At 39.8% G+C, this 27729-nt stretch overlaps 1 protein-coding gene across 1 annotated transcript; it reads left to right on the top strand.

Moving 5' to 3' along the window:
* Window positions 1–833: 833 nt before the first annotated feature.
* Window positions 834–27614, top strand: sntb2 (syntrophin, beta 2). Its single transcript, XM_037682672.1, has 7 exons — window positions 834–1780; window positions 15908–16121; window positions 17306–17516; window positions 21081–21223; window positions 22922–23118; window positions 26371–26561; window positions 26984–27614. Exons 1-7 carry the CDS (start codon window positions 1063–1065, stop codon window positions 27074–27076), a joined length of 1767 nt encoding a protein of 588 aa, XP_037538600.1. The 5' UTR covers window positions 834–1062; the 3' UTR covers window positions 27077–27614.
* The last annotated feature ends 115 nt before the right edge of the window (window positions 27615–27729 follow it).

Raw genomic sequence — 27729 nt, forward strand, 5'->3', positions numbered from 1 at the left:
TCCGTGCATGCGTGGGTTTTCTTCAGGTACTCCGGTTTCCTCCCACAGAACAAAAACATGCATGTTAGGCTGACTGGTAACTCTAAATTGTCCCTAGGTGTGAGTGAGAGAGAGAATGGTTATTTGTCTCTATGTGTCCCAGTGATGGACTGGAGACCTGTCCAGGGCATATCCGTCTCACACTGTGATTGTTAGATATGGGAACTAGTGACCCCCACAACTCAGAAAGGAAGAAGTAGGTAAAGATATTGGATGGATGATTATTATTATTGTTTGACAAATTTGCTCTATTTTTCCCTTCTTATGCTTACTTTAGGCTTTAGTTTTTTTTTAGCTACTGTTTAGCTAGTTTTAGCATTTAGCTTCAGTTTTGTTAATATTAACTTTTAGCTTGGTTTTGTTGAAAACAAAAGCTTACATTGATTGATTGATTGATTGAGCTTAAATATATATTTTTTAGTGTTTTTAGTTTCAGCTTTAGGCTACTGTATTTTTTTTTTACCTCTTAGTGTGCTCATTTTAGTCTTTCAATACTGTTTTGCTAATTTTAGTCTTTAGCTACAATTTTGATCATTTTAGCTTTAAGCTGGTTTTAGCTTTAGCTACTTTACTTCTTGTTTGGCTTTTCCCGGATCTAATCTATTGGGCTTGTCTTCTTTTATTCTGAATGTTTGTTGTGAATCTTTCAATTTTCATTCTGCTCGTTTTGAATATTCAATTTACTTTAAAGTGTTTTATTTTGACAGGTTTAAACGGATGTTGCTTTACTGTGCTCGTGCTAACTTTCCGGTGGAAGTTGGACAGTTTTACGGCTCGAACTCCACAACAAGCCTTTCAAGGCTGCCCTGTCGCAGCCGCTTGTTCTCTCTTCCGCCTGTTTTCTGGGAGTCCTTCTGTCCCGCTCCCACCCCCCGGGTCTCTCAGCAGTCACGGCGGGAGTGGGTGTGTCGATGCGAGGCAGCGTAGTTGGTGCTCGTGCGCACTCTGAAAAAGAGGAAAAAAAGTTGGTGATGAGTTTAGAGTGAAGAGCCGCCCGCCTCGGAGCAGGCTAACAGTCCAAGAATGGCAGTTTGGACCAGAGCGGATAAAAACGGTCAACTGGACCTTCTGCTCCGGGACCGCTGGATCCGAGTGGCCGCCGAACTCACGCGAGAAACGCTGACTTTAACGGCCGAAGCAGAGGTAACCGGACAGGGGGGCGACCACTGGGACTACTCTTCCGCTGGCTTGCGAAATGGCATGTCGAACGGAAACGACCCGGGAGTGGGTCTGGGGAGCCCTGGCCGCAGTCCGTCACTGGGTCAAGACCAACTTCAGAACCATGGGGTTCGCGGGCGAAATGGCAGTCCGGGTCGAGGAGGCGTCAGTCGGGGTCAGTACGATGGAAACCACGGTGTAAACAGCGCTGGGAAGTACCCGATTAACGGCACGAACTCTGACTTCGGAAGCCCGGGTTCCAGCTACGGCAGTCCGGGGTCAAGCTTCGGGTCGAAACAAGGCGACATCCCGGTCAACCTGGACGGCTCCTCCGAAGCTGTGCGAAAAGTCCGAGTAGTCAAACAAGAATCTGGCGGGCTCGGGATCAGTATCAAGGGGGGTCGCGAGAACCGGATGCCCATCCTCATCTCCAAGATCTTTCCCGGGCTCGCCGCAGATCAGAGCCGGGCTCTCCGGGTGGGTGACGCGATCCTATCGGTGAACGGGAACGACCTCCGGGAGGCAACGCACGACATGGCGGTCCAGGCGCTGAAGAAGGCCGGGAAAGAAGTGACGCTGGAGGGTGAGTTGGCCAACGCGAGCGCGGGGATTTGAAAGGCCGAGATTAGACTCCCGAAGTCTTGTCCGACCACACACCTATGCGAACAGAACTTTCTTGTATTTTTCCAAGTGCTTACACTTCAGCACCGAAAAACATTTTATTTGTCTTAGTGTTGCACATTTTAAATAAACTTTGATACGAACCAAAATATAAAGTTTCAAACCAAACTCCACAGGTTGCCGTTAAGAAATTTAATTTAGGTTAGCTGATTTTTCTGGAGATGGGTTGGTCATGTTCTCTATACGTTTTTGCATCGCCCTTTTCAGAAAGACAAAGGCGGGCGATAGTGTGTACACAGGGTCCCAGTTACATCCAACAAAAGTATAAATTGTAAAGAAAAACAGCAAGATCTTAGATAGGAACTAAGGAAAACGTTAAACTCAAAATACGCTAAGCACTAATGGTACAAAAACAATACACCGAACAAAAACAGCATGAACGTTCAAGGTTCTTTGGCATTCCACCACATGTGGTACATGACATGTGGTACATGTGGTGGAATGAAATTTTGTACACAGGGTCCTAGTTACATCCACCAAAAATATTAAAATGCAAAAGAAAAACAGTAATAAGATCTAAGATATGAACTAAGAAAAGCATTAATAAAAATGCACTAGTAGCATAAAAACAATACGCTGAACAGCAGCACGAACATGAGTCTGTGTGAGCAGATGAGTACGAACACAGCAACATGAAACAGATCAGCAGCAACATGAAGCAGATCAGCAGCAACATGAAACAGATCAGCAGCAACATGTTATTTTTCACAGTGATTATCCTGGTTAGAGATTCATGAGTGTAACAGCCTCAGGGTAGAAGCTGTTCCTCAGTCTAGTGGTTCTACACTTAATGCTCCTTAACCTCCTTCCTGAGGGGAGTGGGGCAAAAAGTGTGTGTGCTGGGTGAGTGGGGTCCTTCATGATGCTGGTGGCCCTCTTCCTGCATCTGGAGATGTAATTGTCTGTGATGGACAGATATAACATGTTTGTTACCAAAATATCTCGTTAACTGGAGGAATACCATGAAACTTGTAGAAATAAATGACAGGACGCACGCCTACATTTGATTAACTTTTGGACACAACCGGATTCAAAATGACTGCCACGGCCAACTGACCTCAAATAGCACAAAAATGACTACAGCTCAAGTCAGTTTTACAAGTATTGAGTTCAAATTTGGCCTCGTAGTAGTTGAGGCTGACCCCCAACACATATTCTGAGTTCTAATTGCGCAGCTTTTCTTAAAACTTTGCCATCACCTATTTCCGTCTGATTTCACATACATACATTTATTGATCCCCAAGGGGAAATTTCATAAATAATTTATATTATTATATTTAATCATTTATAAATGCCAATTAGTAAAGTAATCTATCTAAAGAAGGAAGTAAGCCAACAGATTACCTTAAAAAAAAAAAAAAAAAAAAAATTCCAATTTTACAGATATGTTAACATTTTGTGTGGCTAAAGCTGATTCACAGCACTGCATTCAAGCATTAAGCAAGCATAAGAGATTTGATTGTCCAAACTTGGTCAATTTGACAGTTATTGAGCTAAAATCTGGTCTGGTAGTAGCTGAGAGTAATTCAGAGCACATACTCTGAGCGTGACATCTTGCGATATCGCATGTTCGCATGGCGTTCATTTCAGTGTTCGTCCAAAAGGCTACAACTCCCATCACGTTCAGTGTGTTGGTACCACAACTGTTTACTGAACACGTTATAAGGCTCGGACCTGAACAAACACAGTCCTGTGTTGGTCTAAGACCAAGAGAGCTTAAATCAAATCAACCGAACACAAAGCCTTTGATTAGTGTAAACAGGACCATGACCACAGATATGGTCAGAGCTAGTTACATTGCAGTTTGCAGATTTGAATGTCTGGCTTGGTTAAGATAAGGTGCTACAGTAATCATGAACGGAAGAGATCAGTTATGTTCATCTACTGGTGCTGTCCTCTGAGAGCCAAAACGTCCATTGTTTTATGAGATATTTTGCTAATAGGCTGACAAACAAACAAACCTCAGCAAATACTTATATCAAAGTTGCCTTTTGGCAGCTGGTGATTATTCTAAAAGAAAACAACTAATGAAGGCAGATTCATGAGATTTTGTCTCCATGAGACACAAGAAGGTCCACTGAAGGTTGAGATGTGTAGACATGTCTTCTGAAATTTATACAGCAGTTATCGTCTTTAAAAGTAGCCTGCGGATATTAAATATTCTATATAAGGATGGGGCAAACGTTTGGAAAATAACTGCTTAAATGTGAGTATTGAGGTTTTCTTTAAATATATCTAAGTGGACACGAGCTAAAAACTAGAGGCTGACCAGTAAATAGCTGTTACTCTGCTGCAAACGACTTCCACGAGGTCCTCAATTGTGCTGATTCCAGTTCAATCTTTAGAAAAGTTTGAAAAGACTGAATTGTAGGCAGAGGGGCGAAAGAACCCTCAGGGTTTGGAAACTTCAGTTTGGTAAAAGCTAAAAGCTGTGTTTAATGGTTTGGAATAACCGTGTAGTGAATACTGATCAATGTGTGACACGTTTCCACTGACGTCTAAAACGAGGCCTGTTTAGTACGACCCAGGTCGGTGCGATGAACAGTCTGAGCTGATGAAATTCAAACATTAGCCCTGTTTAATTTAAAAACATCTGGAATATTCAACTTTTCGACAGTGAATGCAAAAATAGAATGCTCCCATGTTAAAACCCCAGTTTTACATTTTTCCTCCTTCTGAAAACGTTCCTGGTGACCTTCAGGCGCAGTCAGGATGATGGACCGTCTGCAGGTCAGGCGTCTGTTTGCAGGAATCTGTCACTGGACTGTTTGTGGATCTTCACCGCTTTGAGAAGGGGATTTCGGTCAGTCGGAATGAGGCTTGAGTTTCCAGAACACTGTGCGTGTACACAATACACAAACTCTCAAATATTCATACAATTAGCTCAGGAGCCCTACATTCCTGACCTCTGCTCACATGTGCTTATTTAGGTCAAAGGTCAACGGTGCCGGCTCTGACTCGGATGTTGTATGAAACCGCAAATTGTCAGTAATTTCTGCTTTTGGTTCTGCAGAGAATGAATCAAGAAAACTTAGATTAGATACCTATTTTTCACTAACTGCAGCAGTTCTATCTGGATCTTCGGACCAATTTTCTCATCTGTGTTCAATCAGGGACAGCTGGGACTGATCCTTTTTGAGCACATTGTTGTTGTGGGACGTGTTGAACTGGACCGTTATGGTAAAATCTTGCACTGCACATCATGCAACAACTAACTCAAGGGTAATAGATCTGAACTTGCCACATATTGGCTCAGTAACCCTGTGGGACAATATCTTAAAAGTTTATTTAGCATTGGCAGTTTTCAGTGCAGCATACTAATGATGCATTCAAGGACATTTGGAAGAAATTTAAATCAAAAAGTCTTTAAAGGCCAGTTAATGTGTTTGTATTCTTCCGTCTTATTAAAAAACAAGTTGTATTATTACAATCATGTTATCCAACACTGCAAACTTGGAAAATGTTCATGTTTAAGAAGCTGAAATGATTTTCTTTAGATGTTCAGAAATCCACTTTGTTTTAATTTTTTTAGGTCAAAAATTATTGCAAAAAAAGTTAGACGTTCGAAACATATGTTGTTTTCGTGATGTCTTTCGAGATAATTAACTAAATCCAAGTCACACTGTCTACATAGTGTCTTTAGTGTCCTCTGCCAAATATTTAAACTCGGTCATATGATCTTAAGATCTTTCTTTACCACAACTTTCCTCCAAGGAAGACTCTTGTTTTGCTGTCCCTACCCTCAGCTCAGTTCTGACTGTTCTCATGTCCGATCCCGTTTGATATGCCTTACTAACAATTATTTTACCCTTTTTTTGTTCTTTAAGTAGATGAAGTACATTATTGCTCTGTAACCTAAAAGTTTTATTTGGGCTTGTTTTGCAGCCCCAAGACTTTTCATTCACTAATTATTCTTGTGCATGTAAAGTCCAGTATGGCCTGGACTGGCCCAGTCCCAGTCTTCCTCGGCTCTGTTTTTTTTTTTTTTTGCTTTCAGCAGAGTTCCACTTCGATATAGGCGGGATTTTCATAGTAAGGCAGCGTGAATCTCAGATCGCCAGTAATTGCACCACGCCGTGTGTCCAGGACACTTTACGTTGCTTTTTTTTCTACATAAAAAGAAAAGCTCTATCACACAACTGTCCAGAAGCAAGTAGCTGAAGGAAATTGCGGTAATGAGCAGTCGCTGGAAGTATAACTCATCTGTGACGTGACCACCCCGGGCCAGCAAACTTATCAATGGCCAGCAGTCTGCTGACGTCGTATCTTCAGCACCAGCCTGGCCCGAATAGAATACCAGGTCTCTGGGTTCCAAAAATTGAGCTGGAACTGGGCCAGATTGCCCAATGCCAACACTCAAAACTTGGGATAGAACCTGGGGCGGGCTAGTCCAAGCCGGTCCTTACAGTGCATAAGGGTCAGTAGTTCATTACCACCTTTGTGTACCAAAGTTTTCTTGGGTCAAATGTAAGTCCATCTGAAGCCAGTTTGGTTGAATTGGTATCAACAGAACGATGATTCTGGTCAAACCAATCATAAACAAAATGACTGAAACAAAAGAATCAAGATGTTTGCGGTGGCTGAAAAGCTAAAGCAGAGCTGAGCTGTGCACTTCCAGCAAACTTCAATTAGCTGAAACAAAGTTGTAAAGATGAGTTGACCCAAATTCCTCCTAAATTATGGGAGAGAGTGCTGGTCATACAGGAGGCAGTCATCACTCCTAAATGTTTACCCAAATTCTTTTGTATCAGGAGGTTTGGATTTTACTGTTTCCACATTTTGACTTAAATTTGTTAGAGGTGTGAATCTGAGGTATTTAACTTAAGTTCAATATTCTAAGACTAGTGCAAAAAATATGCTGCATTGTTAACATGAATCCTGTCATTTTGGTTCATTTAATGAGTATTTTCCCTTTAAAGCCAAAAGTTTAAGTTCTAAATAAATTTTGCTTGACTTAAGAAAACAGAATTTTTATATCCCAACATGTATGTACCTGACACATTACTGCTACCTGACTCAAAGATACAACGTCCAGAGCTGTGTTAAGGCTGCACACTTGTTTTTCGATTTGTTTTGTTTATTTCCAATACGATTTTTGCAGTTTAAGTACTTCTGTATACTTTGATATTTTAGTCGTTCATATATCAAAACGTTCAGCTTATTCAGGAGATGGGCGTTGACACCTGTTTTTTCTAACATATTTTCCAAAATATTTAACTTTAAACTTATACAAACATTGTTCTTTTTGCATGTCTGCTTTTATGTCTACTTTTGCTACTTTTAGTTTTTGCTACCGTTCTGCTACTTGTAGTATTTAGATAATGTTTAGTTTTATTGATTTTAGCTAACCTTTTGATATCCTGATGCATGCTCAGGATATTTTGATATTTTCGCTAACTCTTTGCTTCTCTTAGCATTTGCTCTTTTTTTAGCTATTAATGTTCTGTTATTTTTAGCTTTTAGCAAGCATTTTGCTGCTTTTAGCTAGCATTTGGCTGCTTTTGTTTTCACTATTTTTTTTTTTTTTGCAATATTTAGCTTTAAGCTAACCTTTTGGTACTTTTAGTGAGCCTTTTGCCACTTAAATTATTTAGCTAACCCTTTGCTTCTTTAAGCTAGCATTTGGCTGCATTTTGTGAGCTCTTTTTAAAATTTTAGATAATGCGCTGTTACTTTTAGCTGTTAGTGAGCATTTTGATACTTTGTTGGCCTTTTTCTACTTTACTTTTTCAGTTAGCCCTTTGCTGCTTTTAGCAAGATTTTGCTACTTTTAGTGTTTGAACTAACCTTTTGCTATTTTAAATTTTAGGTAGCATTTATCATATTTTAGCTTAGTGTCATATTGTGTTTTTAGCTTTAGCTGTGGTTTTATTGCTTTTATCTATTAGCTACTGCTGTTTTGAGCTTTACCAACTTCGTTTCAGCTTCTGCAGTAGTAACTAGAAGTCATTCGGTGCTCAGCGTTCACACTACTTTTCCACAGAAAATGCCTTTTCTCTGGTCAGATGAAGCTGGCCTCAGCAGCCTGTGTGCCTGAGACAATAGTTTATCACTGCTTTCTGTAAAGAAACCCAGTCAGTTTTTTGTACGAGTAATTAGAGGAGTAAAAAAAGTGCATACCAGACACAGAGGGCATTGATAAAACGAGGACAGCCCTGCAGAGGAACACCGTTTCTTTTGATCTAACTGTTCGTTCACCGTGTCGGTCGTCCTCATGAGGAAAGAATTACAGCAGAGGATGAGTCGGCACAAACTCAAGTAGAGCGACACCAGTTTGCATCGCTGCCTTCATACAAACTCAAAACAGGTCTCGGTTGTTCAGCTGCTTAAATGACATTTCAAAAGTTGGACTTGAATGCTTGCATAACAAATATATAATAAGTATAAAAACAATTCAATGCCATCTATACTGGATGAGAAATAGCTGGAGATTGTAAAAGCAGCATTTAGCATTTACTGCGTCTGGTGCTGTGGTTTGCTTTGAATGTTAAACCTGCTGGTGGGATTTTGTCGGGAAGGGTCCTTGTTGCACAGCTGAAAATCAGCTGGTAACCCCAAATGGGTTTTTGTGTTGCAGCTCAGAGGAGTTTGGACTCGACTCTTTCGTATTTACAGCTGCATTGTTGTGCTTCCTTCCTTGTAATGAGATAATTTCCATACCACCTGTTGTTACCAAGTAAAACAAGCACAGAATTATACAGTGATTCCCAACGTTGTTAAAACATTAATAAATTGAATTGGTGGGTCTTGAGGCATCTCTAGAAATGTAATCAATATTAAAAATCCCCCCAAAATTAGATAAAATCAGTAATCGTAAATTGAATAATAACAGTCTAATGGTTGTTTGTACTCTTTTGATGTCATTATGTCCTTGTTTATTTGGTTTGTATACTTCAACCTGCAGTTATCGCGTTCCCAAGTCTCTACTGCTGTTATTTTGTAGTTTCTGGACTGGAAGGTTTACAAGCCATTGATCTGTAAAGGTCTGTGGAGAAACAGTTTGAAAAAGATTGGACTACTCAGTGTTTTACTCAGATGAACAAAAACACGTGTCTCCTCTCTTTCAGTGTTTAGTTAAATAATTAACTGAACAATTAATCAACTAATGGCTGCAGCTGTGGTCCAGAGTTTTTTTTTTATTTATTTTTTTTTTTATTAACAATTCAATAAACACTATTTATCTGTCCCAGTATAGATACTAGTTTGGATTTAAAACTGAAGATTTTATTTATGTGTTCATGTGTGAATGCTTATACTGTAAACCACACTATTGATCCATTTTTCTTTGTACATTTTTGGCATGTAGCTTGTTGCACAATTTTTGCTCTACTTTTAACAATTCATATATCAAAACGTTCAGATCATTCAGGACATTTCTACTATGGCTTTTGGGATTTGTGCAATTAAAAAAAAAATTAATATTTAGCTTTTTTGACAATGTTTTTCTTATTGAAAAGGAATGAAGTGGTCTTCACCGCCTTTAAACGCTTTGTGCTGTTTAAAACTTTTTACTGTTCATTTCAGCTTTTGTTCTGGTTCAGCTTATTTCAGCTTCTTTGTGCTAATTTCACCTTCCTTCAGCTCCTTTCAGCTATTTCTGCTTCTGCTCTATTTATCTTTTTCTACACAATTCTGCCATTTTTCTAACGCTTTCTGCTTTTATTTTGTCCACTTTCAGCAAATGTCAGCTGTTCAAATTCAACTCGCATTAACAATTCAGCGATGAAACCTTTTCAACCTGGTTTCAGCTTTGAGCAAAAATCATTCGCCAATAAGCATTTACGCTGCATTTTTGCAGAATATGCAATTTCTCTAGTTTCTTTTGGTACGTTTGCTTTTATTTGTTAAGACTTATATGACTTACAAAAACAAATACATACAATTCGGGTCTTTTTACTCATTATTTGGAACTTGCTGATCAACACTTGAAATTGTTGGTCTTGACTTGTTGATTTATTCTACTATCCATTGAACAATAGCGTTGTATTAAACTCCCACAATGAAATGACCAACAGAAACATTGGTGGACATTATGGTTACCGTATTGTACGGATCGTTTTGAAGGAGGGATCAGGATAACCTGTTCCACACATGTTCCATCTCAGTTGGACCTACATTCACACACATTGTTCTCATTATATTTTTTGGACGACAGACTTGGAGGGGGGGGAGGAGAAAGAAAAAGCTAAAGTGAGATAAAGATGTAATTTAATAGGAGCTGTGAGGAAACAGGGAAACAGACTGAAAATTAAAAGGAACAGTGGGACAAAGAGACATGATTTAGAGAAGAACTATAAAGAATGAGAGACGACTGAGGAAAAACAAAGCATGTGAGAGGAGAACGGCGGACCAAACCACAGGGGGATTTCTGGGTAGTTTGGGTAGAGGACGAGGTCTAACTGAACGGCTCTGCTCTGTGAGCTATTATTTCAGTCATACCATAAAATGATTACTTCACGGTCTGTGGTGAAGAAGAGTAGTTTTACGGGTGGCTTTAACCACAGCTATCACCACAACCAAATATGTGTCGAGTCAGACTGTCCCACTCTGTTTCTACCTCCAAATTTTGTTTTTCTGTCCATCCTTTCAGCCTGCAGGCAGCTGAGGTATGAAGGAAAGCAGATGAGCTAGCCTTATGGGATGTAGGTTGGTATCACTGGGGAATCTCCTTCCAAGTGCACTAATATAGGAACACACAGACACACAAATACAGAGGGCAAGTCCTTTGTGGACAGGCCTAATTAGAAATAGAAGTGGAGCTGAGCAACAGGCTATGAAGAGCTAATGAGTTCATCTGAGAGAGACAATCTGCGATGCAACACGAAAGCTCTGGTTCCGTCTGTAATAGTGGGACATAAATAAATCAGTTCATCTGAGAGATGCAGGCAGTTAGGAGTTATTATTTCTGGCAGCAACAACTGGGAAAATCAAGAACATAGGAAATAAATCTGTAGACCAGAAGTCCTTGGACCATCAACACAGAGCACATGGAAAAACTGTCCAAATTCATGATACGATTATCTTCGAAAAGATCCGATCTTTTCCCACACTCAGTGGTGCTTGTCCGGACTTTTTAGTTCTGATTTGAGACTTACCGGTAATATGGGACTTTCCAGTCTTGAACTGCAACTTAATTTAGGGCTTACTGGTCTTGACTTTATACCTGATGCGAAACTGGTCGGTCTTGAATTTGGCCTCAACGTAAAGTCACGATAACACGATAACAGCACAGCAGGTTAAAACGACATGAGGTTTAAAGTAGGGGTGCACTGATAAATCGGCTTTATCGGCCCCTATTTCCTTAATTTTGGGAGATCGGAGATCTGCTGATACTTGCATGAGAAATAGATTTTTACCAATTTTTTGTAGTTTTAACAATTGTCTAAGCTTAATTTTATATTTCAGAGCACTACCTCATGGCCAGTTATTGTTTCTAGGATATTGTTCAAAATAAGATTGGAAATTGTGACCTTATACCTGACAGTGTCGCTTATAAAACAAAATCTGTATCGGCCAAAATCGGAATGAGCAGGTCAGACTTTTAGAAATCTGTGATCGGCCAGAAAACTGCAATCGGTGCACCCCAAGTTTAAAGATGGTAGCAGCATTTCAGCATTTAGAGGAGACAAGTTCCCATGATGATGATGATGATGAATTCAACTTCTCTGAATACTTCAAAGTCTGGATCTGCTTTCAGGCTTTTCATCTGAACCAAACAAAAGAAAGGAAACTGAATAAAAGCAGATGGTCCTTACTCTGCCAACAAATTACACAGCAGAACTTTCACAAACTTCACTGCATCAAGGCAGGAACATAATTACAGTTTACACTAGGAGAACAGGGTTTCAAGTCCACTTCACTGTTTTTCATTCTACTTATTCTTTTCGTTGTCTCTTAGTATCACAAGCTGCAGTGGTACTGTTATTTAAAAGGAAATGTAACTATTTCTGCCCTGGTTTTTGTTGGCGAAATCCTTACTTCTATCAGTTCACATTCTTTACAAGATGTTCGTTTCAGCTGGATGTTTTTAAACTTTATATTAAAAATACATTAGTAGAACAAAAGTGATCAAATAAGCAGTTCTAAGAATACTTAAGTCAGCAACAATTTTACAGTAAAACATATTAACAAAGCAGAAACTTATAATAATTAGTTAAATGTTTTATAGCAGGTATAAAATAAAACTTCATTCTTCAAATAATATTTAATCCAGCACCATATTAAAAAAAATCAAAAGGTTTATATTAATATGCTTTAATCTGAGATAACTTAATACCAAATGTAGAATGACTCGTAACTTTTGGACAAATTTTGTAATTTTTTTTCACTAAAAGAATAAGAGTTTATTGCCACTTAAACAAATGCATTACAGTACATGGGCTGTGCTTTCCTCGAGAGATCCATCCATCCACCCATCCATCCACCCACCCACCCATTGTCTTTACCCGCTTCTTCCTTCTCAGGTCACGGGGTCACTGGTGCCCACATTCAACCATCACTGTGCAAGAGGCAGGGAACACCCTGGACAGATCTCTAGTCCATCACAGGGACACATGGAGACAAACGAGACAAAAAAACATTCAATCTCTCACCTAGGGACAATTTAGTTACTAATCAGCCTAACTTGCATGTTTTTGTATGTGGGAGGAAACGGAGTACCCAAAGAAAATCCACACATGCATGGAGAGAACATGCAAACTCCGTCCAGAAAGGCTCCCGGCAGGGATTTGAGCCAGCAGCCTGCTTGCTGAAAGGCGGCAGCCCTACCAACTGTGCCACCGTGCCATACCTCCTGTCCTCAAGCGTTACAGTTGTTTCATAAAAGTAAAAACCTTTCACACATGTTCTAAATGATAGAAATTGATAACTAAATTAAAATACACCTAGAAAAATATATATTTTTTAGAAAATATTTAACCATCCACCCATTTTCATACCAGTTTCCTCCAGTTTTTAATAAGAGGTGCGGTGGGATAAACCCTGATCAGGTCCCCAGTCCATTATCCAGCTCTGCTGGATCTTGGCTCATTTTTAAAAACATTTATCTTCTTAACTTTTGTTTACCTCTTTATGCATCAACTTTAAGTTTTAATCATTGCATCAGCATTCAGCAGTAAATTTATTATGTGGTGTTTTATTTTTTTCCTTCGTCAGAATTATTATTTTTTGTGTATGTGTGATCAAAGCAGTTCAGTCAATTTCTGCTAAAACAACATTCTGCAGCTCAGTAACCAGAGTGGAGTGAGATTGTGGTTTTCTGCATGTGAAAATCTTGTAGAACCATGAAGGGGCCCGTGTCGGCAAACAGCAAGTGCCCTAGCAGAACATCTTTGTATCAGATCTGATTATTGGTCTGAGAGCAGGGCTTTGCTGTAGAGACATCCCCTTATGACCCTCACACATAAACACAGTCAGTCAGGAATGCTCTCTCACTCACTCACTTTCTCCAAACCACTTGCGTTTGCAGAAACGGTCCCAGTTCTTGTTGGTGTGGGCGATGTGGTTAAGAAGACCGACCTTGGCTGGTTTCCTCAGCAGAATTTGCCGCCAAGTACTTTGACTGAGTCATGTATAAAGTAATGTACACAGAAACTCGTGCACAGTGCAGCCTCCTCTGCATCTTCAGAGCAGTGATTGATCTTTTGTGTCTGTCTCCTGCAGAGTCATAAACAAACACGTTACCGTTGTTGCCAAATGCTTTACTCTGCTGTTCCCCTACAGATAACAGACACTCACCGGCTTCTTTATTAGCTACACCTTGCTAATACCGGTTTGGACACCGTATTGCCTTCAGAACCGCCTTCATTCTTCATAGCATAGATTAATTGAGATTAATTAATTGATTGAGTTCTAGAATTGCGCCGCTCAAGGTGGCTGCATGTTGGAGCAGCTCTGTTACTTTCATTCTGAGATTTTGCTTTTGGAAACTTTAATTCCTGGTTTTCTGGATGTAAATCATATTTTTTGGATGATTGTTTCCTCTGGTATCAGATGCTGTGCAGCTGGAAGGATTTTTACTGAAACTTTTTAAGTTTTGGACATTTGTTATGATGCGTAACCATGGCAACAAGGCTGTTTTCTACAACAACAGCAGCTGATTAGCATCTCAAAAGCTCAAATAATATCTCAACTATGGCCCCAACTCTCAAATGAGTTAAAAAGGATGTTCTGTGGACGCATTCTCATCTACCTGCCAGCTGTGCTCGAGTGCCTGACCACTGAGATCCTGGAACTAGCAGGAAACACGGCTCACGACAGCGGAAGGATAGGATCGTCCCTCAGCACCTACAATCGGCTGTGCACAGCTATGAGGAGCTCGGCAGACTGCTGGGAGGAGCGGCCATCGCTCTGGGAGGAGTTCTGCCCAGCATTCAAGCAGTCCTACAGTCCAGGGGAACTGAGAGGACAGCCGAGTCTGGGTGGACGGATCGGACGGCGTCTGCAGCCAGTTTCTTAGGATACACTGTGGGATGGACCTTTACAAGAGATCCTTCCTGCCTACAGCCACCAGCATCTATAACATCTCTTAATGAAATGAGGATAACGAGTTACAACAACAAAATAATTTCCCTTTGGGATTAATAAAGTATTTTTGAATTGAATTGAATTAATCAACGTGATGAAAACCATCCTTAGGGATCCATATTGACATGATTTCACCACCGTGTTCCTGCAGATTTCTCAGATGAGGATTATTACTTAATATTTGTAAATAAATGTCTAAAAAGTAAACAAATATATGTAAATAGTTTATTTTTTAGACCTTTATTTTGTAGAGTTACAACTGTTAATAAATGTGCCTGATGTGACAGTTGGGACAAAACTTTGACTCAGAAACATTTTTTATTATGACTTTATGGAATGAAAAAATATTGAGATATATATCGTATATCGCAATTTATCATAAAATATTGAGATATTAATTTTGGTCCATATCACCCAGCTCCTTTATATATTACTACTACTCCTACTTTGCGGTTTTTCACTTTTATCGCAGGGCTTCAGGGTACGGATCCCCCGTGATAAACGAGGGCCTGCTGTATTTTAATAAATAAGCTCTTGTGGTTTAGATAATAAATATGTGAATGAAAAGTTATTTTTGCAAAAGGTACCCCTGCTCTTTCTCCCATGTATGCATATTTTCACAGAACAAGCGTCTCAGTCTACATTCAAGAATGACCTCATCTCCTGAGAGTCTTGTGTCAGGTTTCATACAGAGCAGACGGGCTCATTGTCCAACTCAAACACATACACAGAAACTCCTTTTTCTCCCTCTTTTCACTGTCCTCATGAGCTGAACATAAGACTGCGAGCAGACGGACACAATGAGGAGATAAAATGTTCATGTGCGGGAGGAAAAATAGTGAAGAAAAAACGTGAGGCCACTGTAGGGACGAGGGGCAGCAGAACCAAATTTGGACCGTGAATTCATCTCATCAGAGCAACAGGCCCTGTTTTCTTTTACTAACAGCCAACTGGCTGAGCTCACCTCTGCACAACCCAGTTAGTTTTTCTGAGTTTTCATTTTGAAGAATGACCTAAAATATATCAAGTCCCATATTATTTTATTGAAAAATGTTCTGAGGCCTTCAGGTGTGTTTAAGGCTTTTAAGACATTTAAACACTACATAGTCTTCAGTTCATTATGAGCCTAACAAATGAAACGGAGGGTAGCCGGACTTCTTTTTGTGTTCTGAAGATGTTTGACTTGTATTCTGAAGCGTTTTCTTATTTCAAAGCTGAAAGGTGCTGAGTTTGCACAGAGTATTAGCTTTATATTAAGCACTGTAGAAGCAAAGCACTACACAAAAATGTAGATTTTTGTTCCCAAGCTACAAAACAGAATGTTGCTAAACAGATGGGCATCATGAGTCACAAACAAAACAATTCTAATTATTAGGTTTTCATTTATGATTTGTTTGGTGAAAAGCTTCTAAAACATTATTGATACACATGCCTTCCCCAACCTGAGCACCTTCATGACTGAGATCTTCTTTCCTCTGATCTCTGTTCCACTGTGTGTCCTCAGTGAAGTACATCCGTGAGGTGTCTCCGCTCTTCAAGAAGCCCTCCCTGGTTGCCGACCTGCCTTGGGACGGCGTTCGCCCGCAATCGCCCAGCTACAGCGGCAGCGACGACTCGGGCTCGCCCAAACACAGCGGCTCCACCAAAGACAGGAAGGTCATCAGCCTGAAGATGTGCTTCATCAGCAGGAACCTCACCATGCCAGATCTGGAGAACAGGTCTGATGCTGGGCTGTGTGTGAAATACCTGAGTATGTGGGAGTTTAGGTGTGGTTGGGTGTGGGATTACTTCCTGTGTCTCTCTCCTGTTCATTAGGTTGGAATGTTTGTTTTGTGAGAGATTAGGAGTGGGAGTAAAAGCCTCTTGTGTGGATGTTGATATTAAACGGCAAGATTAAACTCTCTGAGGACGAGCCCACTTCAAGCCATTCTGTTGGGCATCTTTTCTCTCCCTGAAGGTCACTTTTAGGTCATCATCACTCGTCAGTCAGAGCCATAATGTTTTGGCCGTGTGTGCTTGTGTCTGCCTGTTAGCAAAATATCTTATGAACCACTTGACAAATTTTATTGAAACTAGCAGAAGATCTAAAACTGACTTTTGGAGGCAACCCAATTTAAATTGCTGCAGCTAACTGACCGTAAAAGACAAAAATGGCCATATTTTAGTCCTTTTTACAGATAATGATCTAAAATTATAACAAGCTTTAAGCATGACATTTTGCAGTACCACACAATCTTATGAAAAGCTATTTTCTAGGATTGATCAAAACCACCACAACTCCTTCTTTTTCCAACATGTAATGATCTGAGTCTAAAACTCTGGCATGAAATGCTGCGGGTGATGAGTCTCCCTTTAAGAAATGATGCACACTTATAAGTTGTTTTGTGTGGTTTTTTCCTCCAAAATTTCTAGAAATTTAAATGGTATTTACTTTAAATTGACCAAAGACTTTAATGTATTTATTTATACTTATTTAGGTTTTTAAAGAAAAAAAAGATTACAGTATAAAATATTTCACAACATACATTTGACCTGTCAGACTTGAAGAAAGATAGAAGAAAAAAAAAATCTAAATTCAAGTTGCTGATCAGTAAATCCTGTCAGTGGGAATCATGTTAAAACCTGTTCTACATTACTGAGGGGGAGACATTTATTGTGTGGATTTTGGGCATTTGTGACTCATCGGATCGGTTGGCAAGCATTAATAATTTCTGTGAAATGTAAAACTGTAATTTACATCTATTTTTGATCAAATCTTTGTAGCATTTCCATGTAACTTGGTAAAAATTGAACTAATTATGAAATAAATATCTATATTTATTTGTTACTACTTCTTTCTGCTAAATTTATCCCAGTTTTCACTCGTGTGGTCTAATAATTATCTATCTTCTGCTTCGTGTAGACTGCTGGAGCTGCATTCTCCGGACGGCCAGCACACGGTGGTTCTGCGCTGTAAAGACGGACCGACCGCCAACTCCTGGTTCACCGCCGTACACACCAACATCGCCGCCCTGCTGCCTCAAACCCTCGCACACGTCAACGCCTACCTGGGGGCTTCATCTGCAGCCTCCACACACCCCCATCTCAAACACATCGGCTGGCTGGCTGAACAGGTTTGGGAATATCCTGCCCTAAATCTTTTTATTTTTCTTACTGCTATTTGCTCATCTTCAAATGTCAAGCGTTTGTAAATATATTGCCCAGTGTTAAAAATTTCTAACTGTATCTGACTACATCTGAAAATTATTATTTTCTTTTTTTATGTGCAAATTTCTTTTAAAGTTTTCCAGCAGCAAACTGAATTGTTTTTTTTTCCAGTATTAGAAAGTTGACAGATATGTTTTTGTTGTTGTAAATATAAAATTGCAAAAAGCCCCATCACAGTGTTGTATTTGTACGTCAGCGAACATAACCTGACCTCAAACCTACAGACTGACATTTCCTCTCCAACATAAAAGCACCAGTAGCACAAAGGAAGAGCGTGATTTTTTATTTTTTTTTAGATTAGCGTCAGTCTTAAGTTTAAACATTCCCACTAAATCAGAACTGGTCTTGATTCAGGCTCTCATTCATATCTTTTCATTCAGACCAGTGTTGAACGTCTGGATGTGTGTGGCTCTGTTGACTTTGGCTGCACCCAAACAGGAAACGCAGATGGAAGCTTCCGCTGTTACGTTGTTTCCTTTGACAGCCCACCTGCTCACAGCAGGCACATCCATCATCATGCTGTCTGCTTTGATGTGATTTTTTACTCTGACATTTCACTTTTCCCATCATGAAATACTCACAAGATCCCAAACCACAACTTTTAGGTCAAATTGTGAGTGTGTGGGCTGTTTTAACTCCTCTGCCACCTCACTCGACAAAGTCAGCACAGTGTTAACAGTTAAACACATGCAGTTTATCTCCTCAGATACAGCCTGACATGTTTCTTTTGTAGTTCAGTCCTGCTGCAAATAGTATTCTCACAAACTGGAGGCTTTCCGCTACTGTGGAAGTGATGGCATCTTTTTTTTTTTTTTATCTGCAGCTGAAACCAAAGGCTGACATGCGCTGTTTGATTCAGACTAAAACTTGAACTATAAAGACAAAAGTTCAGACATTTTATTTAATCGTAATTAATCCCTATAAGTGGAGTGTTACATATGTGTGCCACAACCTTCAGCTACCAACTGATGACTGATCACTACCAGCTATCAAAAGTGTTTATCTGGAGAAAAGGGACAAACGATTTTAGTCCCAAATAAATACATTTTACAAACCAGATTCCAAAAAAGTTGGGACACTAAAAAAATTGAATAAAAACTTAATGCAATGATGTGGAGATGGCAAATGTCAATATTTTATTCGTAATATAACATAGATGTCAGATCAAAAGTTTAATCTGAGTAAATGTAACATTTTAAAGGAAAAATATGTTGATTCAAAATTTCAGTGTCAACAAATCCCAAAAAAGTTTGGACAATTAGCAATAAGTGGCTGGAAAAAGGAAATTGAGTATATAACGAACAGCTGGAAGACCAATTAACACTAATTAGGTCAATTGACAACATGATTGGGTATAAAAAGAGCTTCTCAGAGTGTCCGTGTCTCTCAGAAGCCAAGATGGTAAGAGGATCACCAATTCCACCATTGTTGCGCAGAAAGATAGTGCAGCAATACCAGAATGGTGTTACCCAGCGTAAAACAGCAAAGACTTTTAAGTTATCTTCATCAACCGTGCATAACATCATCAAAAGATTCAGAGAATCTGGAACAATCGCTGTGCGTAAGGGTCAAGGCCGTAAAACTCTACTGGATGCTCGTGATCTCCGGGCCCTTAAACGTCACTGCACCTCAAACAGGAATGCCACTGTCAGAATGGGCTCAGGAATACTTCCAGAAAGCATTGTCAGTGAACACAATCCACCTTGCCATCCGCCTTTGCCAGCTGAAACTCTACAGTGCAAAGAGGAAGCCATTTCTAAGCAAGCTCCACAAGCTCAGACGTTTGCACTGGGCCAGGGGTCATTTAAAATGGAGTGTGGCAAAATGGAAGACTGTTCTGTGGTCAGATGAGTCACGATTTGAAGTTCTTTATGGAACACTGGGACGCCATATCATCTGGCGAGATCATATGTCTGGAGAGAGGACAAGGATAGCCCAAGTTGTTATCAACGCTCCGTTCAGAAGCCTGCATCACTGATGGTATGGGGTTGCATGAGCACTTGTGGCATGGGCAGCTTGCATGTCTGGAAAGGCACCATTAATGCAGAGAACTATGTTCAGGTTCTAGAACAACATATGCTCCCATCTAGACGTCATCTCTTTCAGGGAAGACCCTGCATTTTTCAACACGATAATGCCAGACCACATTCTGCAGCAATCACAACATCATGGAGAAGGATCCGGGTACTGAAATGGCCAGCCTGCAGTCCAGATCTTTCACCTATAGAGAACATTTGGCGCATCATAAAGAGGAAGATGCGACAAAGAAGTCCCAAGATGATTGAACAGTTAGAGGTCTGTATTAGACATGAATGGGAGAGCATTCCTATTTCTAAACTTGAGAAACTGGCCTCCTCTTTCCCCAGACGTCTGTTGAGTGTTGTAAGAAGAAGAGGGGATGTCACACAGTGGTAAAAATGGACTTGTCACAACTTTTTTGGGATTTGTTGACGCCATGAAATTTGGAAACAACAGATTTTTCCCTTAAAATGATACATTCTCTCAGTTTAAACTTTTGATCTGTGATTTGTGTTCTATTCTGAATAAAATATTAGATGTTGGCACCTCCACATCATTGCATTCAGTTTTTATTCACAATTTGTTTAGTGTCCCAACTTTTTTGGAATCCGGTTTGTAGAATGAAAAGCCACCATTCCTTGAAAAATGTTTATCACCTGCTGCCTTTCATGACAGAGATTTAGATCAAGATCATCTTACGACGACAATGATATTGTTGCTGTTTTGTTCATAATTTTTACATTTTGAACAAAACAACATCATTGTCGTCATAAGATGATCTTGGTCTAAATCTCTCATCTCATGGGATATAGCAATATCTTGAGTGATCTGTTAGTGCTAGGAGTGTGTGTTGTGAATGATTCAGCTACTATCACATCAAATTTCAGCTCAGTATCTCTAAAATTCACTGAGATGTAGTCATTTATGTTTAGGCTATGGTTGATTAGCTGCGGCAGCCATCTTAAATTAGCTTGAATCATAAATGTCAATCCGTTGATTCTTTTGAGTTCAGTGGTTGTTGACATACTTTAACATGGCAAACACAGGTATTATCACCCTTTTGCCTTGACGCAGCAGGCGACAGATACAATATTCATGCATAATTTAATTTTTCCTTTTTTGAGAAGCAGGAATATTTGAGATCTTTCATGTGTCAAAAGGTCCCAAACATTATCATTTTAAAGTTTGGCAGCTGTGGCTCACAGAGGGGCTCATTTAGTAAAATGAAGGCATAGGAGTTTGATTTAGTCCCATAAATGTGTTTTAAAGGAAAAGCCAACCATAACTGTGTGTGTGAAAAGTTGTACATCTTCACTACAAATCAGTATCTGGTTGTTTGTGTGCATACATTTGGAAAATATTCAAAGTAAATCCTTTTTTCCTTTAGAAGTGTTTCGTGTTTTATGTTAATCAGGACTGCTTTTTTTTTTTCTCCCGACGTTCCTGTTCAGATCCAGCTGGAAGGCGGACGGCAGCAGTACCGGCCCGTTGTCATGGCGCTGACAGAAAAAGACATCCTTCTGTTTGAGTCGGTGCCGTGGAGCAGAGAGTCCTGGTCCATGCCTCTCATCACACACCCGGTGCTCGCCACCAGGTAAACACGCATCCCACAAACAGTTCACTGCGCTTTAAAAGATTCATACCCCAAAAATAAAATCTGCAGGTTTTTTAGTTGTATTTTTCTGTTAAATGAAACGGGACAAAAATAGAAATAGATAGTTTTTGTTTCATTTATTTCATCCATCCATCCATTATCTATACCTGCTTTTTCCTTTTCGGGTCATGGGGGGTCACTGGTGTCCATGTCCAGCAGTCACTGTGCGAGAGGCGTGGGACACCCTGGACAGGTCTCCAGTCCATCACAGGGACACATGGAGACAAACGAGACAAACAACCATTCACTCTCTTTCACACACCTAGGGACAATTTAGTCACCAATCAGTCTAACGTGCATGTTTTGGTCTGTGGGAGGAAACCCACACATGCACAGAGAGAACGTGCAAGCTCCACCCAGAAAGGCCCCCTGGCTGGGAATCAATCCGGCGAACTCGCTGAGAGGTGGCATCTCTACCAACTGTGCCACCGTGCCGCCCTCATTTATTTCAATTTGTCTCGGAAACAAACTAAAGACCTCTATTAGTTCCTGAAGCTTTAGGAGTTTATTTTTATTAGAACTTTTTTTTAATGCTCAGAGAAAAATCTTTAGTGTAAAAAATTGCAGCTTGTTAAAAAAACCAACCTTGTGCCATCTTGCCATCACTCCAGTGTTTTTTAAGTCCTAATGGTAAAAAGGATCAGACTCTGATGTTAGATCGTCATCTTGAATTTAAATCTGCTCATATTATTGGCACAACTTTTTTTAATGTACAGATATCTATGCTTGATCAAAAACGCCTCTGAAATAAATAGTTTGTGAGGTAACTGCCTGGAAGTTTTCAGCTGCTCTCGTTAAAGTAGAGACTTCTGCTATTCTAAGAAAACTCCTCACAGTAAAACTCTGGCGCTGAATAATTTTCACCTCTAGACTAAAATCTTTATGCTTCACAGTCATAGATAAAAACAGAACTGACTCATCTGTGACACATAATCAGAGTAAGAAACTTTACTCTTCAACTAAATCTTTTTTCTCAGTTACATGTCATTGAGCAGCTATATCTTTATTGTTAAATATATTGTTTCAAATTTCTGTTGTTCAGGTTCATTTTTCCTCAGAACCTTGTAAAACCAAAGCAGAATTCATTTTTATAAGTCTATAAAACTAAACATCCAGGACAAACACAACCATCATTCATATTTGTTCTGTTTTGTTGTGTGTACAAACAATAAAATGAAATCTTTATTTCTAAGGACACTTGTGAGCCATTTGTGGAATGAGTTTTGACTTGAGTGCACCATAGAGCTCCACATGTTGCAAAAAAATACAAACATCTGTGTTTTTCCTCTATTTTCTTTTCTCAGTTACAAAAAACATACAAGTTTGAATCTGAACAGCTGCAGACAATTTGATAATTTCAACAAAATGACCACAAAAAATAAAATAAGCATAAAACTCGGACAGCTGCTGGAAAGTTGAGCACGGACTTTAAACGCTGTGAAGAAAAGAAATGGCAGGTTATGGTGAAGTGACCCATTTAGAGACGAAGAGGAGAAATGGTACCAGTGAATATTTATGAATCAGTTTAAAACCAAAAGAAGAGCAGAGAAAATGACAACATTCAGTTCATAATGTCAAAGAACTGACAGCACATCACTTGAAAAACATCCCTAAAATCCCTCCTCTGTCTCGCTGCAGACTGGTCCACTCTGGAAGTGCGCAGGGTTCTCCATCCCAGGGTTCTGACCTGGTGTTCGCCACCCGGACCGGCACCGGGCGGGGCGTAGAGTCCCACATCTTCAGAGTGGAGACTCACTGGGACCTGTCCACGTGGACTCGCGCTCTTGTGCAGGGGGTGCACGCTGCTGCTGAGCTCATCAAAGAAGTTTCCATTGGTGAGTGATGGTGCAAAAACAAATATATAGAAGAATTTTGGTGACTTTGTATTTTTTTAACTGGTTCCATAAGAAAATCGATTTTTATGTAAATTATTATAAAAGCAACAGAATCTCTGTTTAAAAAAAATTAAGCCACCACAGAATTTAAACCATAAGATAGTATCTCACTGGACTGGGACTGTTGGAGACAAGTTGACTTAAAGTTCTGAGAAGATTAAAGAAAAAACTGACAATTGTTTTGTTGCAGTCTCTATGAGTTTTACATTTTTGGCAACCAGCGGACCGTGCAGCCACGTTTTGAGCGGCCAGCATTTGAAAATAACAACTCATCAACGTGCAAGACTGTATTTTAGGCCTTGCACCATATTTGTACCCACCTCGACACCTGCCCTCACATTTATGATATTATCTGTTCAAAGGTTCCTGAACATTTCAGCTACCAACCCACAAAAAACCTGTGAAGGAAACTTGTGATTCTAATTATTGCTGATCGAAGCATAAACATGTCTAAACCAAATTAACAAGGGCATAATGATACACAAACAGTTTTAACAACCATTACACAATTTGTATTCATTTGTGACTGCTGTTTTGTTTGTTTTTTTCCTCAACAACAAAAAAAAAAATCTATTTTGTGTCATTTTTAGATCAATTTTGAGAGAGTTCTCAGCTCCAACTTAGGGAACAATTAAAATAATCTACTGGAGTACATTTTAAAAATTAAAATAGGCATGTTTGGACCATATTTTTAACCCTGAACATGCTGTTTGTCAGAGAGAGCACTTTAGCAGGAGTCATAATACAACTGTAGCACACTCTGAAGACGAGAAAAACACCCACGACTCTGTGACAGTTTAGAAAGAAAACTTTTCTCACATATTTTTTGCATATGTTCTGAACTCGAGCGACATTATTGCGAATGCTGTTCTGCCAGTAATCATAATCCAGTGAGATAATACCTGAAGCTGAAATCAAGCTGATCTTATATTTTCTGCACCTCAGAAGAAACAAACAAATGCTTGTGAAGTTCTGAAACAAGGACAATGGAAGATTGTGTCACGATTAATGTTTATGAACTCTTGGTGTAATTTTTTTTTTTCTCAATTTTAATGTTTTAGAGCATCTACAGCAATGAGATATACCTCAGAAAATTCACAGAGTTGACCGTACAGCTTTTATTTCAGGAACCATGTGCTCACATCCAGCTACATGTGCTGGTTTTACCCTCTGTGTGTGAAAGAGTCAGAGCGTTAGCCGCCATGTGGTGTAAACAAACCTGTACTCAGAGGATGTGGCTTCACCTTTTTGTATGACGTAAGGCTTTAAGAGGAATGTTGAATGAAATGTAGTTTTCTGGAGATGGTAAATGCTAAATATTTCAACAAATAAAAATCTGTCCAGAGGACCTGACTTAACCTTGTTAGATTTATCTACCTGGATTATTGAGCATGCATCCGGACAGTAAACAAATTACTTGTTAATCCCATTTCTGCAAGCACACATCAAAGAATGTTTTCTACAAATCTGTAGTTGTCAGAGTGCTCTGAGGGTGACAGGAAGCTCCTGACAGCAGCTGCTTTACAACAACCTGCTGCAGCTCAGATCAGCTCTGAGTCAGAAGCATACAGGCAGGAGGCAGCAGCAGAACAATAGTTGGCTGTAGAAACAGAAAGACTCAGTCTTTTTTTAATTCTCCCTCCCTGTCCTGCTGCTACACAAACACAGTTGTGCAAGAACAGTCGGGCCTCTCATGTTACAGTAATGAACTTTTGGATGTAATGTTGCTCTGCGGAGGGCTGGCAGAGCTTTATGGTTAAAAAAAAACAAACGCTCGTCTTTGTGTTGTAACGTAACTGTAATTGTTCTCATGGGAACGTATGAAATAAAAATTGAAAAAGTTTCTCTTGAACTATATGAAATTGTGCCGTTTGAAAGAGTTTACTTCCAGTAGTTTTCTAGATTGAATGCATTTCTGAAATGTGGGTGTGCACTCATTGTAAACAGAGCACCCATATTAACCCGGTAAAAACCCCACAGTGGCTTGAGTCACATGATTAACCTACATTCAGCTGGCTGTGGATTGTACGTTAACAAATATGGCCGATAAGTTTTAGCGTTTGACACATTTTTAGTCACTGCAGCTGTTTCTGTGGGTAAACAAACGCTTGTTTTAGTTCGCTTCCAATCTCAAATTTTTATTACAAATTTTTAATTTAAATACACATTAACCATCAACATGAGAAAATCTGTCTTCAGATTTAGTTTCTTACTTTATGAATTTTTTTTGTCCAGTCTATGACTTTGCAACAAGTACCTTTTAACTTTATTGAATATTTAAAAATATTTTTGTTACTATTTTCAAATGAGCTGTCGGTATTTGATCATGTTAGCAAGCCTGAGGTGGATATTTAAGTCACTCATTCCTCATTTTTGGCTATTTTTATAATTAAAATATATATATATATGTGTTAGCTTTTTACCTATTATTTATATATCACTCTTACTTCCCTAAGTTATTTCATACTTTAAGCCATTTATTTCTACCTGTAAACCTAAAAAAGTTAAGTCAGGTCCTCTGGACGGATTCTTCTTCTTGAAACGTTTCGTCATTTATCCAGAAGACTTCGTCAGGCTGAGGAGCTGCAATAAACTCAGTCTTATTAATAGCACCTTCTCATAGTGGATCAACCAGTTTGCTGGTGACAGCTAAAACTAGTTGTTCACATGATTTTGGCTATCACCAGCAAACTGGTTGTTTTTGTCCATCCATCCATCCATTTTCTTTACCCGTTTATTCCATTTTGGGTCACGGGGGTCGCTGGTGCCCATGTCCAGCAATCACTGTGCGAGGGGCGGGGTACACCCTGGACGGGTCGCAAGTCCATCACAGGGCCACATAGAGACAAACGAGACAAACAACCATTCACTCTCTCACTCACACCTAGGGACAATTTAGAGTTACCAATCAGCCTAACATGCATGTTTTTGGTCTGTGGGAGGAAACCGGAGTACCCGGAGAAAACCCACGCATGCACGGAGAGAACATGCAAACTCCACCCAGAAAGGCCCCCGGACCGGGGTTTGAACCAGGGACCTGCTCGCTGAGAGGCAGCAGCTCTACCAGTTGCGCCACCGTGCTGCGGTTGTTTTTGTTTTGTTTTTAAAGATAGGATGGTTAGAAAAAGATATTTGTGATATAAAATACATAATCTGATTTTGTATTTCCTTTTTAATTGCCCTCTCTTTCAGGCTGCACGTTGAACAGACAGGATGTTCGGCTCATGCTTCACTATGAAAACGGCTTCACTGTGACGAGGGAGCTGGTGGACCAAACCGGGGGCTCCGTGCTCTTCAGGTACCCCTACAACAAGCTCAAAATGTCCGCCGACGATGGAATACGGAATCTTTATCTGGACTTCGGAGGTCCTGAGGGAGAAATGGTAAGTTTTGGAGGAAAAAACAAAAAGATGTATAAGCATAACTTTTTAATCTCGTCCAACAGACTAAATTAAATAACAAAAATGAAAGCAGCATTTCTTAAAAACAAACAAAAAAAATGCATACTGCCTTGTGCTCGGAGTATGTGTTGAGGATGACTCTCAGCCACTCCCACACAAAATTTTAGCTCAATATCCATAAAAATGCAGGTTTAGAAAATGTACATATATATATTGTGCTTAGAGGAATTATAAATAAACAAACTTTAGATAAAACTATAAACATTTCATTTACTCAGCGGGTCAGATAATGTAGTCAGGAATAGATAATTAAAATTAAGTGTGTCTTGTTTGTTTTGTTTTTTTCATTCCATCTTTTCTTCCTGTGTTTATCTAACGTCTTCCTTCCTTCCTTCGTCCTGCAGGTGTTCGACCTCCACTCGGGCCCGAAGCCTGTTGTGTTCGTCCTCCACTCCTTCCTCTCGGCGAAGCTCGCTCGTATGGGCCTTCTGACGTGAAGCATGTAACGGCGACAACAAAAACTTAAGGACTTCTTTTACAATTTATTACATTTTGTCCAGTTTCCTAAATCCCAGCTGCTGGTAGACCTGAGGTGGCGCTGCGGGGGGGGGGGGGGGGAGTGTAAGGCGTGGGTCATTTTGCTTATTGTCTTAAAAGTATGCCTTCCAGCTTCCCGTCAGCCTCGGCAATCACCTGTACTGCGAGCTGAGATAACACGGAGGGCAGTAAGAAGACTTTTTCAACAAACAGATGATAGGAGTCTCATAACATTCCACAAAATAATGTTTTAAACTTTATGTAAGGAAAGGTAAGATGCAGTGATGTGCTCAAGCTATGGAAAAACCTGTGCACGCCAAGCACACGTTGAAGCATGTCCAACAAAGGAAAAGTGTTTTTAGATAAATAACTGAGTTAAATGCTCCTCTCTGCCTATAATTCCGTAACAGCCTTCCAACATCCTTTAGGTGTTTTTTACAGCGTTTGTTTGTTGTGTCAGAATGAGGAAGATGCTGTTGTAGAGTCACGGTACAGTTTCCTGAGCAGAGATGTGAACGAGGAAGCAACGGTGTCTCTCCATACCACACACTTGGTGTTGGCTTCATAGTGTGTCTGCACATTATCCCAAACTACTGTTTGTAATCAGGATTGC

The sequence above is a fragment of the Nematolebias whitei genome, chromosome 10 (genome assembly GCF_014905685.2).
Source record: "Nematolebias whitei isolate Nwh7 chromosome 10, NemWhi1, whole genome shotgun sequence".
NCBI lineage: Eukaryota > Metazoa > Chordata > Actinopteri > Cyprinodontiformes > Rivulidae > Nematolebias > Nematolebias whitei.

Excerpts from the sequence above, each read along its gene's own strand:
- sntb2 (XM_037682672.1), top strand. The coding sequence starts at position 1,063 with ATGGCAGTTTGGACCAGAGCGGATAAAAACGGTCAACTGGACCTTCTG. Across the intron at positions 17,517-21,080 it reads TCGGCTGGCTGGCTGAACAG|ATCCAGCTGGAAGGCGGACG; the intron begins GTTTGGGAATAT and ends GTTCCTGTTCAG. Across the intron at positions 23,119-26,370 it reads CATCAAAGAAGTTTCCATTG|GCTGCACGTTGAACAGACAG; the intron begins GTGAGTGATGGT and ends CCTCTCTTTCAG.